Here is a 20,811-nt window from a genome sequence, read left to right as displayed (position 1 = left end):
TTTTTCAATGTAATTTAGTTTAAAATTGTTTAAATACTGTTGCTCTATATTAAAATATATATATATATAAGTAAAGTTCGATCCACAGGTAGGAAAGAGGCGGCACACCGTCCTGGTGTTAAAGGTAATTTAATCGCTCACAAAAAACAACAACGCGTTTCAGCCGAAGAACGGCCTTTGTCAAGTTGTTCGTTTGTTCCACCATGCCGATTTTAAAGCAATACACGTAATTAATGGACATAGAAAACATATATCGTGAATCTCGTAAATAATTCATTGGTTCTGAAATGAAATAATAGCTGATTTTAAACATCAAATCGTGAATTGCAGAGATTACATACCAAAATGTAATTAAGGGAAAACCGAAAACAGAAAACAGTTAATGCTTATATCTTATTCTCCAAGTGGAAACATTGCATGGAAATGAAGAAAAGACTGTAATTCGTCATAGCGAAACAACCATCATCTATGAGTTTCGTTCAACAATTAAGAGCATGGATTAGTCAAAGGGTAAAATTACCCGTATAGAAGCCATGATTCAACATAAAAGTGCAATTCGGCATATAACTGTTGCTAAGATTTCTCCACTTAAAACGGCATAGCGGACATACTAAGTTGTTAAATACAAACTAGTGAAGTGTGTAGTGCAACAAGAAATAGAGAGGACTGATGAGTAAGGTAACCGTTGTATGACACCTATTTCCATATCGAATCTCGTTGGTAATCAGTGAAAGGACAATATACATAATACAGTCCATTAACCCTAAGTAGGGAGGAGATATAGGGAAAGACCCTAAGATTTAGGACAAGTGCCCAATAATCTATTCTCACACAAATCTCAGAAAGATCACAACGAGCGTATTTAAATTATTTTAGGTAGAGTAATACAACCACAGATCAATGTCTGTGCCCGCCCCAGCATCAATTCAGTCACAAACATGTGCATAAGTTTTCGAAAATCATACAAAAAGTGAAAAATAAGACAAAAAAAAATTATTAAATATAAGTCAATGTATATACAAGGTACAATATATCTCATAGTACCTATCCAGAATCACAAAGCGTGATGCGTATATGAAAACATATGTACACACAACGGACATATCATGGGTTGTAGAGGGTCTAGGTTGAATTAATGACCAATGTGAGTATTGAGTTCCTCTTCCCTGTTCAATCCATACGGTGCCCTGGTGTTAAGGTCAATTATGTATCTTGATTCCAAAATACGTAAATGTTTTTCTCTGTCCCCCCCGCGGATGTGTTTCAGTACCTTGTCTATTCCAGAGAATCTCAAAAGTGCATTATTGCTATTGTGTGCAGTGTGGAAGTGTCTCGCTATGGGATGGTTGAAATCCAGATTGGTTATAGCCCTTAGATGTTCTAAAATGCGTTTTTTTAGTTGGAGTTTGGTACTGCCAACATAACGCATGTTGCAGGGGCATTCCAAAAGGTATATCACATGGTCAGAAGTACATGTGATAAATTTCCTAATTGGTTTCTCCTTGCCATCCTGTGTCTTATAGCTTCTACAGCTTACAGAGTTCTTGCACGCTTTGCAGGAGTTGCATTTATGGAAACCATCTCTAGCATGTAGCCAAGTAGGATTGGATTCCATGGGCTGATAACTTCTTACCAATTTATCTCTTCCTACTTTATCCCCGATCACTGGATCAGCTTTTATAAGACCCCAATGTTTGTTCAGTAAGGATTTCAATTTCCCAGATTTCACACTGTATGGAGAAGAATACCATGATAACTAGATTTAGGCAACGGGGGTACAAAGACAAAATCCTGACACAAGCTGCTGATAAATTAGCAGCCACTACACACAGTGAGGTTCTTTTTGGTAACAAACAAATCAGTAAAAAGGAATCCACTGATGGTCCTCGCATGATAACCACATACAGTGTGAAATCTGGGAAATTGAAATCCTTACTGAACAAACATTGGGGTCTTATAAAAGCTGATCCAGTGATCGGGGATAAAGTAGGTCAAGCTCCATCAATGACATATAGACGACCTCCATCACTTAGAGATAAATTGGTAAGAAGTTATCAGCCCATGGAATCCAATCCTACTTGGCTACATGCTAGAGATGGTTTCCATAAATGCAACTCCTGCAAAGCGTGCAAGAACTCTGTAAGCTGTAGAAGCTATAAGACACAGGATGGCAAGGAGAAACCAATTAGGAAATTTATCACATGTACTTCTGACCATGTGATATACCTTTTGGAATGCCCCTGCAACATGCGTTATGTTGGCAGTACCAAACTCCAACTAAAAAAACGCATTTTAGAACATCTAAGGGCTATAACCAATCTGGATTTCAACTATCCCATAGCGAGACACTTCCACACTGCACACAATAGCAATAATGCACTTTTGAGATTCTGTGGAATAGACAAGGTACTGAAACACATCCGCGGGGGAGACAGAGAAAAACATTTACGTATTTTGGAATCAAGATACATAATTGACCTTAACACCAGGGCACCGTATGGATTGAACAGGGAAGAGGAACTCAATACTCACATTGGTCATTAATTCAACCTAGACCCTCTACAACCCATGATATGTCCGTTGTGTGTACATATGTTTTCATATACGCATCACGCTTTGTGATTCTGGATAGGTACTATGAGATATATTGTACCTTGTATATACATTGACTTATATTTCATAATTTTTTTTGTCTTATTTTTCACTTTTTGTATGATTTTCGAAAACTTATGCACATGTTTGTGACTGAATCGATGCTGGGGCGGGCACAGACATTGATCTGTGGTTGTATTACTCTACCTAAAATAATTTAAATACGCTCGTTGTGATCTTTCTGAGATTTGTGTGAGAATAGATTATTGGGCACTTGTCCTAAATCTTAGGGTCTTTCCCTATATCTCCTCCCTACTTAGGGTTAATGGACTGTATTATGTATATTGTCCTTTCACTGATTACCAACGAGATTCGATATGGAAATTGGTGTCATACAACGGTTACCTTACTCATCAGTCCTCTCTATTTCTTGTTGCACTACACACTTCACTAGTTTGTATTTAACAACTTAGTATGTCCGCTATGCCGTTTTAAGTGGAGAAATCTTAGCAACAGTTATATGCCATTTGCACTTTTATGTTGAATCATGGCTTCTATACGGGTAATTTTACCCTTTGACTAATCCATGCTCTTAATTGTTGAACGAAACTCATAGATGATGGTTGTTTCGCTATGACGAATTACAGTCTTTTCTTCATTTCCATGCAATGTTTCCACTTGGAGAATAAGATATTAGCATTAACTGTTTTCTGTTTTCGGTTTTCCCTTAATTTCATTTTGGTATGTAATCTCTGCAATTCACGATTTGATGTTTAAAATCAGCTATTATTTCATTTCAGAACCAATGAATTATTTACGAGATTCACGATGTATTTTTTCTATGTCCATTAATTACGTGTATTGTTTTAAAATCGGCATGGTGGAACAAACGAACAACTTGACAAAGGCCGTTCTTCGGCTGAAACGCGTTGTTGTTTTTTGTGAGCGATTAAATTACCTTTAACACCAGGACGGTGTGCCGCCTCTTTCCTACCTGTGGATCGAATTTTACTTATTCTTGTGGTTGCCGTTACCACGGCAGGCACCGACGCTAATGGGCAGGCGTGCGGCGTTCAGCGGAAAACTTTTCTTTGAAAATTCATTGCAGCCGCCCCAGCCGCTCCAGAGTGGATTTCTAACGAGCAGACGAGATTGTTGATGGTATTGGTTTGCGGTGGTGAGTAGTAACGGTGGTGTTTATGTGGGGGGATAGTGCGTCTTCACACTGGTCGGAGGGCTTGTGGGCTTTCGCTCACCTCCTCATTTCACCGCCCATACTCTACACACCCATCCGTAACGTCCATCTCTCCGTGAATTTTCCTGGAGCAGTGTCACGTTGTGGCCAATATTCAGACCGTGACGTCGTCCTATCGTTCGAGGTATCATATCGCTCTTAAGCATGGACACTTGGGAAACAGAGCGTCTAGCTGTAGCTCTTTCCTTGTTTGACGAGAATGTAGCTGCCAACATCACGATATCTAACACTGGAACTATTGAAAACGCTACTGAGCCCACTTTGAAACAAAACCTCAATCTTTTAGAAAAATTACGCAAACGAGAATTAAATAAATGGTGGGAGGTCACTTCTCTGACTAACTACGTTGAAGTAGGACGGGTGCCTAGAGGTCTGCGCATTACAATCATACCTACTTATGAGAATCCCAACAAAGAACTGCTGGAAGAATGGGCTTCCTTCTTGGCAAAAACCTGCAAAGGCATGCTGGAGATGCTAATTAAATATGCGAAAATTGATTTGGATAAAACCAGACAGGAATTATCTGCCCTGAGGGTTGAAATCGACAAACATAAGGAAGAGAAAGTGGTGATCGAATTTCTGAAAGCCTTGGAGGGACGACTGAAAATTTATGAAGACAGCATTAAAGTTAAAAAACATCGTAATTTTCTCCGAGACAAAAAAGACTATGCTGAAGGCAGAATTTTAACTTATGCCAAACGATTCGATTGGGTGGAAAAAGACAGACAACTTCTTTTGAAAGACAAACCGGACACGGTATCTACTGATTCGAGTTCTGAATTAAGTTCCGATATTGAACGTCAAACCACCCCATCCCCTTTGGGAACAAGACCACTCACTTTTTTACACGAGTTCCAAATCCTCAAACAACAGAAGGACCAAACGAACCCCCTCGAGGGAGAAAGAAGAGGAAGAGGAAGAGGTCGTGGAAGGGCAAGAGGAAGACCAAAAACCAAAAAATAAGAACCACAAGAAAGGGTGGTCGTCCAAAATTCTGGTACAGAAAGATAGCTGACATGGATACCTGTGAGAAAACCATTATTAATTTATCAACACGTACTTTAACTTCTGATGAAGAAAAATTACTTAGATTGGGTCTCTCCTTCTGCCCCACGAGTGATTGGAATTTTGTAGACACCAGAATTGATCTTTTCCTCTACATTCGCAAACTAAAACTTATGAAATTACATCTCATAGCAAAACGGAATAAAGAGTGTGCTACCAACACAACTGGCACACAGCGGTCATCCACAAACTTCACAATGAATGATATTGGTGACATTTTGGAACTTCATGCTTTGGAGACCAACAACTCATTTCCTACTGATGAACCAGAGGCAGTCCGTTTACAATCCTTGGGATTCTCAACTGATATCAAACGTGGGAGTGGTTTCAGAGTGAAATCGAAATTTAATCCAAATATGGCACACGATAACATCGAATCGTTCCACTCAGTACTGATGTATGAACTTATGAGACTGAGAGACAATCATGACAATCGCATCCGCGACAATCACACAAAAGGTCAAAGACAAGCACTAAACAATCTGCTGCAAGATCCTGCCATAACTATTAAACCTTCAGACAAAGGTGGAAATGTTGTCCTAATGAACACCGAGGATTACAAAAGGGAGGCCTTGCGTCAGTTAAATGATACTAACTGTTATGAAGCCATCAGTTGGAAGGACTATGATGAAACAGTAGTAAGATATCATAATCTCCTTATGACCTGGTGGCAACAGGGTCTCCTGGATGACGATGAATATAAATTTCTTAAAAAGGATAATCCCAAGATACCATGTTTCTACCTATTGCCCAAGGTACATAAAAACCTGAAAAAACCACCGGGAAGGCCCATAGTATCTTCTAATGAGGGCCTACTTGAGAACACATCGATATTTTTGGATTATTTTTTGGCTACTTTTGTCAAAGATCTTAGATCTTACTGTAAGGACACCACTGCCTTCCTAAAACGCATTCATGATGTCAGGTGGGAGGAGGGCTTTATTATGATCTCGCTTGATGTATGCTCACTGTATACGTGTATTGACCAATTGCAGGGAGTCCAAGCTTGCATGTATTACCTACAACGCCAACCTTTGGAGATGTTGAATCATTCCTTAATGTTGAGAGAGATGATGCTTTTTTGTCTACAAGAGAATATCTTTATATTTGACACCACATTATATAGACAAAGAACAGGCACTGCTATGGGCACTTGTTTTGCCCCGAGTCTGGCAAATCTCTTCTTTGGGTGGTGGGAGGAGCAAGTGGTTTGGAGTGAGACATTTGAGAAATTCACAAATCATGTTCCCCTATGGCTTAGATATATAGATGATCTTTTTATCATCTGGGACGGAGGTATAGATCTAGCCCAGGAGTTTATTGAGGCATTATCTACCAACGATTTGAATTTGAGTTTCACCCATTCCATCAGTGAAATCTCATGTGATTTCTTAGATGTAAGAATAACTGTTGACAATATCAATAAAAAACTCAACACTGCCCTCTTCAGAAAGGAGACATCGGGAAACGCACTACTACATGCTCGTAGCCATCACCCCCCTTCTCTTATCAGGAGCATCCCGTATGGGGAGATTCTACGAGCCCGTAGAAACTGTAACACAGATGAAGGGTTCAATATGGAGAAGAATACCATGATAACTAGATTTAGGCAACGGGGGTACAAAGACAAAATCCTGACACAAGCTGCTGATAAATTAGCAGCCACTACACACAGTGAGGTTCTTTTTGGTAACAAACAAATCAGTAAAAAGGAATCCACTGATGGTCCTCGCATGATAACCACATACAGTGTGAAATCTGGGAAATTGAAATCCTTACTGAACAAACATTGGGGTCTTATAAAAGCTGATCCAGTGATCGGGGATAAAGTAGGTCAAGCTCCATCAATGACATATAGACGACCTCCATCACTTAGAGATAAATTGGTAAGAAGTTATCAGCCCATGGAATCCAATCCTACTTGGCTACATGCTAGAGATGGTTTCCATAAATGCAACTCCTGCAAAGCGTGCAAGAACTCTGTAAGCTGTAGAAGCTATAAGACACAGGATGGCAAGGAGAAACCAATTAGGAAATTTATCACATGTACTTCTGACCATGTGATATACCTTTTGGAATGCCCCTGCAACATGCGTTATGTTGGCAGTACCAAACTCCAACTAAAAAAACGCATTTTAGAACATCTAAGGGCTATAACCAATCTGGATTTCAACTATCCCATAGCGAGACACTTCCACACTGCACACATTAGCAATAATGCACTTTTGAGATTCTGTGGAATAGACAAGGTACTGAAACACATCCGCGGGGGAGACAGAGAAAAACATTTACGTATTTTGGAATCAAGATACATAATTGACCTTAACACCAGGGCACCGTATGGATTGAACAGGGAAGAGGGACTCAATACTCACATTGGTCATTAATTCAACCTAGACCCTCTACAACCCATGATATGTCCGTTGTGTGTACATATGTTTTCATATACGCATCACGCTTTGTGATTCTGGATAGGTACTATGAGATATATTGTACCTTGTATATACATTGACTTATATTTAATAATTTTTTTTGTCTTATTTTTCACTTTTTGTATGATTTTCGAAAACTTATGCACATGTTTGTGACTGAATTGATGCTGGGGTGGGCACAGACATTGATCTGTGGTTGTATTACTCTACCTAAAATAATTTAAATACGCTCGTTGTGATCTTTCTGAGATTTGTGTGAGAATAGATTATTGGGCACTTGTCCTAAATATTAGGGTCTTTCCCTATATCTCCTCCCTACTTAGGGTTAATGGACTGTATTATGTATATTGTCCTTTCACTGATTACCAACGAGATTCGATATGGAAATAGGTGTCATACAACGGTTACCTTACTCATCAGTCCTCTCTATTTCTTGTTGCACTACACACTTCACTAGTTTGTATTTAACAACTTAGTATGTCCGCTATGCCGTTTTAAGTGGAGAAATCTTAGCAACAGTTATATGCCATTTGCACTTTTATGTTGAATCATGGCTTCTATACGGGTAATTTTACCCTTTGACTAATCCATGCTCTTAATTGTTGAACGAAACTCATAGATGATGGTTGTTTCGCTATGACGAATTACAGTCTTTTCTTCATTTCCATGCAATGTTTCCACTTGGAGAATAAGATATTAGCATTAACTGTTTTCTGTTTTCGGTTTTCCCTTAATTTCATTTTGGTATGTAATCTCTGCAATTCACGATTTGATGTTTAAAATCAGCTATTATTTCATTTCAGAACCAATGAATTATTTACGAGATTCACGATGTATTTTTTCTATGTCCCTTAATTACGTGTATTGCTTTAAAATCGGCATGGTTGAACAAACGAACAACTTGACAAAGGCCGTTCTTCGGCTGAAACGCGTTGTTGTTTTTTGTGAGCGATTAAATTACCTTTAACACCAGGACGGTGTGCCGCCTCTTTCCTACCTGTGGATCGAACTTTACTTATTCTTGTGGTTGCCGCTACCACGGCAGGCACCGACGCTAATGGGCAGGCGTGCGGCGTTCAGCGGAAAACTTTTCTTTGAATATATATAGATATATATATATATATATATATATATATTACCTACTGGCGGTCGCCAGTAGGTAGTTATAGTTAGGACCCTGTTTCCATAGGAAAACCGCAACATTCTATTTGGAATAACTTTGGCGCCGGTCGACGAATCCTCGCGAAATTGTCAAAACTAATGGGGCGCTACGCTCCGCTCCTACCCTGAAAGTCTCGGGGGGATTCGTCAAGCGGGGGCTGAGAAAAAAGGGGGGTCCCAAAACGCGTTTTTCCCATGTATTTTTCCATAGGACCTTTAGACACAGCTACAGCCCGAACGGCTGAACAGAGTTACTTGAAATTTGGCAGAGAGGTAGTCTACAGGTCAAGGAAGTGCCTTTTGTAGGTCTGGTGTAAATCTGTTCAGTAGTTCCTGAGAAAATAGCATTTAAATCAATATATATATCTGTGGCAGCTTACGGTGCGCTTACGGTGCGCTTACGGTAAGCTTACCGTACGCGTACGGTGCCGTGCGCGAGCGTGATTCTGATTGGCTGTTAGATCTTAGTAAACATTCGAATCGGTCGAAACCAGGAAGCGGCGGCCGCCATTTTCTCTCTCGCACTCTGAGGGGGGGGAAGAAAAACAAAGGTTGAAAACATGTAAAGGGGCATGTTAGACAGCTCCTAACCACCTAGCCTTGATTAAGGTGTCCCAAAAGAACCCCCAAGGCAAAAAATCCAATTTTATTTTTTTTCGAAAAATCGCCGATTACGCTTACCGTACGCGTACGGTAAAAATTAATTATAAAAAAAAAATAACTACAGTGTCCTTCCCCCGTGTGCAAAAGGTTCCCGAAGGGCACCTTTTGTGCATGACATATATGTAAACGGAACAATTAATAGATTACCTTTCACAACGAAGCGCATAATATGTCCTCCGTGTGCGGACGGTGCGCGAAGCGCATCGTGCGTACATGGCCCATCCAGCGTAACGTGGGCACGCGGTGCGCAAAGCGCACCACGTGCTCACTGTGCGCGCACGGTGCGCGAAGCGCACCGTGCGCGCACGGAACGAACTGCGTTAAGTGGGCGCGCACGCCACGAACGGCGTAAAGTAACTTAGCATTTAAAAAAACGTACAAATTCACTGAAAAAACCATAGGTTTCACACACGTTATAGTTAGGAATTAGCATTTAAAAAACCTTGCAAATTCACTTAAAAAACCATAGGTTTCACACACGTTCTAGTTAGCTGGACATTTTACTCGTAAAAAACCATTGAAATTCCCCCGTTATAGTTAGTGCAGGCAACTATAACTCACGCGACCGCAATCCTCTGCTGATGACATATGTGTCTTTATGAAAAAAAAATATTTGTAATATATGTATAGCTAAAATTTAATGGAAGAAGACATGGGCAAATAAGTGTCTAAATACAGTATTAGCATCAGCAGAGGATTGCGGTCGTGTGAGTTATAGTTGCCTGCACTAACTATAACGGGGGAATTTCAATGGTTTTTTACGAGTAAAATGTCCAGCTAACTATAACATGTGTGAAACCTATGGTTTTTTAAGTGAATATATATATATGTATATATATATATGTGTATATATATATATATATATATATATATATATATAGATATATATATATAAATAGAAATTCACTTAAAAAACCATTGGTTTCACACATGTTATAGTTAGGTGGATATTTCTCTTGTTAAAAAACCAATGAAATTCCCCCGTTATAGTTAGTTCAGATAACTATAACTCGTGTGACCGCAATCCACTGCTGATGACGTCACATATTACATCACTCATGACATGGTCAGTGGCATCATCCTTGTGATAGAGTGGCGGCCGCGCGAGTTATAGTTATCTGAACTAACTATAACGGGGGAATTTCATTGGTTTTTTATGAGAGAAATATCCACCTAACTATAACATGTGTGAAACCTATGGTTTTTTAAGTGAATATATATATATATACACACAGACACACACTTGTGTTATTTGTATATTCAGTTCACATTAATAATTGGAGCTATTATCCTATTAATTTTATTTTTATGTTTGATATGTTTTTATCTTATATATGCTTGTTAATTGAAATTTTTAAGTTATTTTTAATTTAATATTTTTTTAATGTTTAATTGGTTTTATATTTTTAGAGTATATAAACACACATTTGAATAAATGATTTACATTAATAAATTATCGCTTGAATATATTTTGTATCTAAATAAATGCTATATAAAGATGTATATGAATATTTCGATATACTTACCATTTTTTATGATATTCTGTTTTATACTTTTGACACGATATTTTGGTAGCTTACATACGAAGCATGTAAACAATGTTTTTGTGGATAAAATTTATGACACCATATTTTGCGTCCAAAATTGTTGTTTTCAATGTTGTGTCATAGATCCGCTTCTGTGTGTTTGTGTGCACGTGTGAAAACTAAATATATAAAAAAAATTAGCAAAAAACTGTCTTCATATAGTTTATAACTTCAGACCTTTGCATTTCCCAATAATATTTTTGAGAAGGGTTGGGAACAATAGATATAATGTTCATTACAGCATCTTCACTTCACTAGGACATATCCAATCAATGACAGATAGTGCCCGCTGCCTTTTAACCTATGTTTGAGCTATACAAATGCCATAACCACACAAGTATACATACAAAAGGAGTCTCTTGCATGATGACGTCACCCCAAAAAACCTAACTGCATAGTAAAGGGAATAGGAGAAATATCATTTTGTGTTTGTTTAAATGAAATTTTGAAAATATTCAGTTAAATTAGAACAGTTGATTTCCGTAAAAATGTGAAAAATTAATCATAATAAAGGAGCACATCGACATGAAAATGAGCCGTTTATAGAAAGGACATTTAGCGCACTAAATGACACATATTGTAGGCAGTTTATTTTTTTGGGGTACTATACAGAATAAAATATCTCTTGCGTGTATATTTTGAAAAGAATGAACTGGTAAAACCCGGTTCTGCTGAAACGTTATCTGCCAAGGACTTTACGTGCAATTTTTCAAAATGGATGACATTCTCAAGTTGTAGATCCATCCTGGTGAATGAATTTCCTCTACTAGGTGCATCTCTAACTTCCTTGTTTTCAGGATCACATTGGTCATTTTATACTTGCCTTTTTTCCTTGCCTCTGCCACTCTAAATCCTCGTCTGTAGGGCTCAGCTTCTGCCATTCCTCTCTCTTTTCCTCAACCCCCTCCTCTCTTCTTCCCTCTTGGTGTAACCCACGATAACTCATTACTCTCTATTCCCTGTGGTACACCAGTACCTCTCCCCCACAAACACCCCAGGCCCAGCCACCACCACCTCATTCTCTTTCCCTGTTTTCTACAGTGCTGTAATCCTGTCCTCCAGGCCCCCTCCTCCTTCCGTTTTCTGTGCTGGTAATGGTGGGCATAGAAGATAGACTAATGCTACCCTTTTAGATCTACAAACACAATACAATAACAGGTGGTTGTGAGATTCAACACATCTTTACTTATACATGAGAGACACCTTGCTCAATAGAGGACCTCAAAATTTCTTTAGTTGTATTTGACAAAAATACACATTTCATACTTTCACAATTAGTGCGATGAAAAAGAAAGATTGACCACATTCAATGAAATGGCTATACAGTGATTAGTTTGTGAAAAACCATGTACAAATTGTTAAAAAGCTACAAAAACAAACAAGATTCAAACTCAATTTTTTTACATAAACCTACTAAAATATAGTCTTCACCAATCCAAAACTTGAAAAACAAGCAATAAATTCACAGAAAAACACTCTTGGTTTTAGGACATTGAGAGGGTCCAGAAGGATCTAATATGGGATTATATATGGTTGCTTTATGAAAAAATTAATTTTAAATCTTCCATATTGATGTTCACTGAAATGGGATCTCTCATAAATCCTGGTCTACGCGTTTCAAACCCAAAGTGTCTTTGCGGGTTCTCTTCAGGACAAAGGTATGGCGAGTTCTGCAAAGGTAAAGGGAAAGACTTTTAAACTAAGTGATCAGCACACTCCAGTTTTTTAGTATGGCATGCTTAACCTGTATTTACCTGAAGGACAAAAAAAATGGCAAAGACTAGAATTGCACCCTTTTAGATCTGGCATGACAGAGCAGTTGTCTGCAAAAAGTACTGTTACCAATTCTTTAAAATACACAGCATGGGTTTTGGTATTGAAGTTTTTCTCTCTCAACTCGATTGTTATATATCCGAAAGGTACACTCAATCATCACACTCACCTTTACTTCTTTGTTGCCATATGCATTCTATAAAGAAACTAATCTTTTTTGATACATTGTCACAATATTGGCAACGCCCATAAATCCAGATTTAACAGGCTGAACAGCATTTATTTTTGCCTGTATTTGCATGTTAGCACATTAAAGCCAGATCTATTGGGTTCACCATTGAGTACCAATTAAAGGAAATGCACTTCCCCTTAAACTAAACATTAGTTCCAACTCTGCAATGAAACAACTAGAAAAAATGACTAAATTATGGTACAATGTACTTTTACCAGTTTTCTGCATTTTCTTCAGCACATGCTGTCCTGACCGTAAATACTTATGCAAAAATCGACCAACAATATTGCTGCCCATATATATATATATAGCGCCTAAACTCTCAGACACTGGAAACAAATAGTAATGTAAAAATGCAGGCACCCACTATCTCAAAGTGGCTGTTTGCTGTTGAGAAGTGCAGCTAGTTTCTCATTAGAAGTATTGCTCAAGTGCTGAGGACTGCTGACACCCTGCCTATCAAATTTTAAAAAAAAAAAGTGTGGGTCTTCAGTACCTTCCCATTCACGGCGCTGCTATCGGGCACAAGAACACTGTGTGCTGGTAGGAACAAGGTCACAGGTTTGACGAAGCTTTACAGCTAATTTAAACTTTTGTCTTTCTGTCTATCACAATGGTTGGGGACTGCTGTTCAGTCACAGGAGTAGCAGTACAGTTAGTTACTAATATCTACATAAAATATCCTCCAAAAAGCACCATACACTTGGTGCAGCACTGCTAAAGCAAAAAGAATTTAAAAGACGTTTACATGAGGCAAAGTATTCTTCTATGCTGGCATGTATGCAACGCAGAATGCAAAATTAGCTAGAGGCATACAAAATACACTGCATGTATTTTAGTAGTTCTTTAAATATCATTAACTATTTATTTTAGATCTTGTCTTCAAGTGTACGCTATCACTTGCGCGGCTTAGGGTGCAAGGCACATATATAGTTTAAAAAAGACTTTAAGACAAGGCCCATTTCCCCTGTGAGGTGCTGCTGCTCTGTGCAACACTTGGTCTTGTTTTTATTGTGATTTTACGACATATGCCTCACTTAACAACAAAAACTGCACATCATTATCTACGTCATACAAAATATAAGAAGGCAAATGAAATGTAAGTTTGTTGTTAATGAAAGTGCTCCGAAACAGCTCGACTGTGGCAACGGGGCCACATAGATAATAAGTACGTCATTGATATATTTAACATGTTTTTGGTACAGTGTGCCTGCCGGTCGCATTTTTTTACTAGTGTAAAAGGTTATTAATATTTTGGAACAACGCTTAACTTGCGCAACTGATTATGCAAAAGTGTTTTATCCCTTTACTGAAACGCTCCCTCACCTCGAGGTCCGGCCACTCCATCCCCGAGCACTGCGCATGCGGCCCACGGCTGGTCCTATTCCTGGCAAGCCTGCTTGTAAGATGAGTGAAGGAGCAGGTGGGGTAGAGAGAGTGAGATGGAAGGGAGGAGGGACAGAGAGGAGAGAGCACAGCCTCCCATCCCCGGGAAAACACACACACACTGCTCACTTTGACAGCAGGCAAGCCGGAGAGAGAGTGAGTCAGGCCCCCTGGTACCCTGCCTGTGCCGTGTCAGGGCTCACCTGCACGCGGGGTGGCCCGGCACCATGATGACCATGAACAGCAAGCAGGCCTTCTCCATGCACCCTGCCCTGCAGGAGCCCAAGTTCCCCAGCCTGCACCCCAGCAGCCAGGAGGCCATGCGCAGAGCCTGCCTGCAAACCCCTCAGGTATGTAGATCAGGCATAATTACTGCTCTGAAGCAGACTTTTTTTTTTTTTTTTGACAGCGACTAATGTTTTTTTCATGCAGAACAATCACAATTTCCCTTCCTTTCCTCTCTCCTTCCCTCCCTGCTCCCTCTGATCCACATGTCTACTCAAGCACGGGCTTCATATTAATTTTTATGACCTGAGCTTTTGAGGTGGGGGAAGAGAGAGACATCTCTCGCGCTGTGCTAGGAGGGAAAAATGTTTTTGAATCCGGAGTTGACAGTATTCCCCACTGACTGCCATGTGTTCATCCTTGCTTGCAGCTCCAGGGCAATATATTCGGGGGCTTTGATGAGGCTCTGCTGGCTGTGGACATCTCCTCCTCCCACCTCAAGAGCCACCCCACCTACCACACCATGAGCAGCGTGCCCTGCACCTCCAGCGCCTCCCCGGCCCCCCAGCAGCACCACCACCACCCGGGCTTGGACGGCGACCTGCTCGAGCACATGTCTTCCGGCTTGTCCATGGGGGACCACCACCACTCGCTGCTGCCCTCGCACCTGCACCACCACCACCACCACCTGGGCCACCTCCACCCGGCTGCCATGGGGAACCCCCACCCGGGACCCATGTCCTGCCTCGGCGACGTGGAGTCGGATCCCCGGGAGCTGGAGGCCTTCGCCGAGCGCTTCAAGCAGAGGCGGATCAAGCTGGGGGTCACCCAGGCCGACGTGGGCTCGGCGCTGGCCAACCTGAAGATCCCGGGGGTGGGCTCGCTCAGCCAGAGTACCATCTGCCGCTTCGAGTCGCTGACCCTCTCCCACAACAACATGATCGCCCTGAAGCCCGTGCTGCAGGCCTGGCTGGAGGAGGCCGAGGCGGCGCAGCGCGAGCGGCTGGCCAAGCCCGAGCCCCCGTGCTGCGGGGAGCGGCGCCGCAAGCGCACCTCCATCGCGGCCCCCGAGAAGCGCTCCCTCGAGGCCTACTTCGCCCTGCAGCCCCGGCCGTCTTCCGAGAAGATCGCTGCCATCGCCGAGAAGCTGGACCTCAAGAAGAACGTCGTGAGGGTCTGGTTCTGCAACCAGCGGCAGAAGCAGAAACGGATGAAGTATTCGGCGGTCCACTAACTCGGGAGGGTTTTAATAGACACCGAAGACAGACTCCTATCTCAGAACCTAGGGTCACAATATGAGTGAGACTCGAGACAGACATTTACCACAGCGTCTATTTCTGAAGGATTTTAATAGATAGAAGACCGACTTTTTTTTTAACAAATACATCAACAGGGAACTTTAAGAAAATACAGACTTTCAGATAAAATGTATTACTGGAGGCAGACCGAGGACGTATATTTAACACCTAATTTATTATAACTGGAATTAATAGACAGTGATATCAGATTTCTAGCTCCAAAAGTATTGCGAGAGTACCATAATAGAAACCAGCCTTTTATCTGGATGACATAGAAAGACAGACATTTCCACAAGATCTTTATTGCTAGGTGGACTTTATCAGGTAGACTGAACAGCGTTCAAGAGTATAAATAGCGAAGACGGACTTTCAAAACACAGGCTATTACAGGCTGATATTAACAGAGAGGACAACGTGTTTATCATATAATCTATTACTGAGTGTCTTTAATGGACACTGAAGACATGCTTTTTTTGCTCATAGAATATATTGCTGAATGAAATTAATAGAAGACAGACTTTTCTTACATGATGTATTCAAAAGAGCAGGTAATCTTTCACCTTCGACTAAAATAGCAACAAAGCAAAATATATTGTTTTTGCAAGAATTGTTTTCTGCAATTTTTCAACTATGTTGGAAAAAAGGAGATAGGAGGCACAGTTTTACACCACATCTCCTCCAAAGAGTAATTCTGCAGAAACATATCTCACTTGTCACTTTTGAACCTTCAGGTACTGTAAAATCATTGCAAGGGGGTATTTCAAAGCTTTGCAAAACACCTAATGAACAGAGCTATACCACAATATAAAGAGTTTGTGAGTTGCCCCATGTTGGGCGCAAGTACTTTGTACAATCCCGTTGTATATTTTCATTCTGTCACTTTCTGTTTCCCTTTTCACTTTACTAATGCAGGACTACAAGAATCACGAGGCAACGCAAGCACAGGAAAGGGTGCGCACCCTGCACCTGGCGTGTTTCATGTGTTATTTGTTTTTGTATAGCACTCAGCACAGCTTGGGGTCGCTTCTAAGCACTTTGGGGAAAAGAGTGGTTAAACAGAGGCAGGGAGGATGCTCATCTGTCAGAATGGCCTCCATCCTGGAGGCAGTGGCAGAGACAGGCAACGCACACGGAAAGCCACCTGCAGCATATTTGTTTTCAGTCCTTTTCTGAATTTCCTCAAGTCCACTTCCTGGTGAAGAGGTAAGGGGAGAAACTTCCTCAGGGAAGACATGGGACCACTTCAGATCTCTGCATTTACAGTATTAACGAGTATAAGTTGTAAAGATGCATCTAAATCTGAATAATAGATTATATAATGTAAAAGTTATGCCTGGAGTTACAGTATAAACCAATCGTTAAGATGTGTGAATAATGTATACAGATACTCAATGCTATTTTCAGAAAGCCACACGCAGTACAGTAAGTTGTCTCTTGTAGCTGGAACAGCATCTGATGTCCTCTGCCTATTTCATATGGTTATTTTTTTTCGGGGAACATATATCCACTTATAAATGTATTTTATTCTCTAAACTCAACTCACTAAGACTGAATGATCAGCTTTCCCTACGTGCACATTGTCAGAGACAACCCTAAAATGCCTAGTCGATTACATAATTTATAACTGAAAAAAGCATAAAGGGCGATATATTGTTCAAAGTTGTGACTTGCATATATGGGATGCCCAATCCGGTTTTCCACAAGCCTCACGCCGTATATTACGGTCTCCTGTAAGGGAAACATACATTAATGTGCCCGGCGTTTTCTTATCAGCAGAGCAGATATGTTCTGGATGCTTTTTTGTTTTGTTTTAAAACTCGCTATACTTGGTCTTCCTGGTCAGTTTGTTGCTGTATATTTTCTCATATGCAATGTTCAGTTATTTATATAGGGTTTCGTGTAGCCATTTAGCCGATTTTTAAGCGCTTGAAACAGATTCATGGTGCAATAAATTCATTTGCCTAGAATCACACAATGCAGATAAGAAGGGAATCCGGGATTTGGAACTACATTTCCGGAACTGAGAGTCAGAAATGTACTCATTGGTTCAGTCCTCACCACAGAGACCTCTAAACTTTTGGCTTCTAAAAATCAAGGAAAGGCTGTCCATAATTCCAAAGCGTGACAAGAAAGGAAGTTAAACAAATGTTGTTTCCCAGGTCATGGGTGTCGCATTCTAAGGAGGGGAGGGGGCAGGGACACGAGGATCTCGCGCTGTGTAAGCTCGTGCCTTCCTCTGGCCAGTTACATTACTTTCATTTATTTACAGGGCACTCTTTAAAAACAATAACAGCAAAAAGGCAATCGAAATGAAAAAAATAAATAAAAGGCGTGGGTTCTGGTGCCAGAGGATGTAACATTCCTTGAACACTGTTACTTTGAGTTTAGTTGGCACTACCCACAGACTGTCATTGGCATCATACCCGGAAGAGAACAACACTGTTATGTTTTTGGCTGTTTGCTTTCACATGTTTAATATTTCAGACACCCCTGCCTCCTGCTACATGTCACAGTTATGTTACTCGAGTGTTTGTGTGTCTAGACTTGTCCTCAAGTGTCTTTTTTTTGTTGGTGGTCTGGACGAACAGCTGGAAATAAATACTTTATTTTTCAACTCGAATGGAAGCGTCTTCTGTTGCTAGAGAGTGGGTAGGGGTTTGCTTGACTGTGCAAAACATCTTTACACAACAGGGGCAGAAAGAAAGGTTGGCGATGGGGTTTGCAGGTGTGCCTCTCCGAGGGTGCTTTGCTTTGCCAACTAGCCCCTCAGGGATTGCACCTTTCACGTTTTCGTGAATGGAAACGATTTTCAGCGCCTGTATGACTTGGCAATACTTTTTATATAGCGCTATATTTGAGACCATGTTTAGTCCTGTTCTAAAGATAATACAATTGAAATGGGTGGGATGCCTTGCTATTCGTTTCGACATTTTGGCAGATATATGAATTACTTGACTTATCCAGGATCACACTGAATGTCAGTAGCGGAGCTGAGATTAGAATTCAGGAGACATTTCTAACTGGAAGGCCGCTCCTGCCGCACAGTTTCATAGTATTTTGGGGACTGTTTTTTAAGAAACCCTTGCCTCACTGTCAGAATTCTATGCCTCCGAGTGTAAAAACATTCTGACGACGGCGCCCTGATGTTCCGGCAGCGCTAATATGTTACAAGGCGCGCACTTGGCGCTGACTGTTTGTACACATAGGCACACCAGTGAAATAAAGCCGTTTACAGCAGAGCAATTATATTCAAACGACTGCCTCTCCGAGTTCTCAACTGTCACCGGAATAACAAAGGTTCGCTCATACAGCCGCCTTTTAAAAAGAAAGAAAAAAGCCCTATTTTATTTATGAGTCCCCGGGCACTCCGAGCCCATTAAAAATTAATGGCGAACAGGCAACGCTTCTTCTGAATATTTCACTCGGGCATTTCAATGAGCTGCTCGCATCAAACCTTAGATCGCGAAAAGTAAGAAAAAAAAACAAGTTGAGAATTCTTTATTTTTTTTTTCAACTTTCGCAGATCTCTAAATTCGAATCCTAACGTTATCAGCCCCGCCCGGTATTTTTTAATCAGCTAGAATGTTTCCCCCAATCAGATGTCCTTTAATAATAAATGCCCTTATGCCATTACATTATATTGTGGGTTTTGAAAATTTAAAATACCGGTGATGCAATATTAATTGACCATAGTGGTATAAAACGGAACAGAAGGCAGATTTGCCTTCACATGAGACTGTGGCAATACCCACAAGGATTTAGGCAGCTGGGTGGGCAATGCCGCTCCCAGGTAAGTGATTAAACCTTCCTTTAAACCTGTACTTTTATAAAAGAATTAGAGGTATCTCCCGGCGCCAGCGCATATTTCAGCAAGCTGAAGAATTTACTTTTAAGTAGCAATTCCCTCGCCTGTGTTGTCATCAACCATAAAGCTCTAATATTTGAGTGTATAGAATTCAGGCATCTACATGGACAGTGATGGTTGGGGCCAAACGTCAATTTGTTTTACAATTAACGCAGATGTGTAATCCAGCAGGGAAAATGATTTTCACGAAATGTTTTCTGTATTCCACTTTATTTTACAATGCAACTTATTTTCTAGTAACTCTCCACGTTTATTTATATAAAGTACCTTTATTTAAAATATCGCTATTATTTCATTCTAAGTAGGGAGCGTCGATTGGCTTTTTGTGCAGAGGGCTATTTTGTTAAATTCGATTTTTTAATTTTTAATTTTTACAACAAACTCATGATTTACTAGACATATGTGCGTCTTGCAATGCAATAGTTGAATATTTCCCAAGTTTGGAGGTTCGTTCTTTTTCATTTCCGTAATTTTTGACCGTAATTAAAAAAGAGACATTTTGATCTTCACAGCGCACTTCTGACTCGAAATACTGTTTTGAAAAGGTAGGATTTCATGCATTTGCTGTTTGCTTCTCTGTTTTGGAGTTTTAACTTGGCTTTTACTTATTTTTCTAACATCCTCCTTTAATGTAACTTTTTCGCCATTACTTCGTTTTCAAGAAAATTAGGACAAAAACAAGCCGTTAAAGCGATTAGTCGGTGAGGATTTCGTAATCGGTACTTTACGAATTTGGACAGTGTAGCGTGCGAACACTTCTAGCCGACTCTGACGTGTCCTAGAAATATTTGAAGGTTCCGAATTGATGGTGATATTGGTTTCTGTATAGCGCTTTCCGGCTCCTTGAGGGGTCCAAAGCGCTGTAATCACCATGTGCCTGGGAGTGTGAAATGTAAAACTATAATATAAATTATCACCATCATAAAGTGTGGGAGGGCGTATAGTGTAGTACAGAGTTGTATGCAAACAAAAAGCGGGGGGGGGGGGGGCTCCCATTACTAGGCGCTTTATTCAGAAGGCGTGGGCGGAAGTAGCGCTTGTATAGAAAAAAGTGGGCTTGGCTCTGCGGCGGGTCTGTGGTGCTCACAGACCGAACAGCAGGGCGGACACAACATTAACCAAGCTTTGCCCACAGCTGTAGAATATCGAACTATTCATGACCAGAGCTTTAAATGGGCCAGTGCTGTCAGGTACTCATTACCGGCACTTCTTTATTTGGAGAGGGGGCTACCTGTGCACCTCAGCAGAAGTGCATCATTTTTAATTGGAGAGTACTGG

The 20,811-nt window shown here is 40.6% G+C and overlaps 1 protein-coding gene across 1 annotated transcript; it reads left to right on the top strand.

The window, feature by feature from the left end:
• Positions 1 to 14,207: 14,207 nt before the first annotated feature.
• POU4F3 (POU class 4 homeobox 3) lies at positions 14,208 to 18,282 on the top strand. The gene is made up of 2 exons (XM_085618108.1): positions 14,208 to 14,495; positions 14,801 to 18,282. The coding sequence occupies exons 1-2, from the start codon at positions 14,373 to 14,375 to the stop codon at positions 15,602 to 15,604; spliced, it is 927 nt and encodes a 308-aa protein (XP_085474234.1). The 5' UTR covers positions 14,208 to 14,372; the 3' UTR covers positions 15,605 to 18,282.
• Positions 18,283 to 20,811: the final 2,529 nt, after the last annotated feature.

The sequence above is a fragment of the Triturus cristatus genome, chromosome 7 (assembly GCF_964204655.1).
Source record: "Triturus cristatus chromosome 7, aTriCri1.1, whole genome shotgun sequence".
Taxonomy (NCBI): domain Eukaryota; kingdom Metazoa; phylum Chordata; class Amphibia; order Caudata; family Salamandridae; genus Triturus; species Triturus cristatus.
The sequence above is the reverse complement of the archived record's forward strand: the minus strand, read 5'-3'. Positions and strand labels throughout refer to the sequence as shown.

Coding starts and splice junctions, on each gene's coding strand:
- POU4F3 (XM_085618108.1), top strand. CDS start 14,373: ATGATGACCATGAACAGCAAGCAGGCCTTCTCCATGCACCCTGCCCTG. Junction 14,496..14,800: donor CCTGCCTGCAAACCCCTCAG/GTATGTAGATCA, acceptor CCTTGCTTGCAG/CTCCAGGGCAATATATTCGG.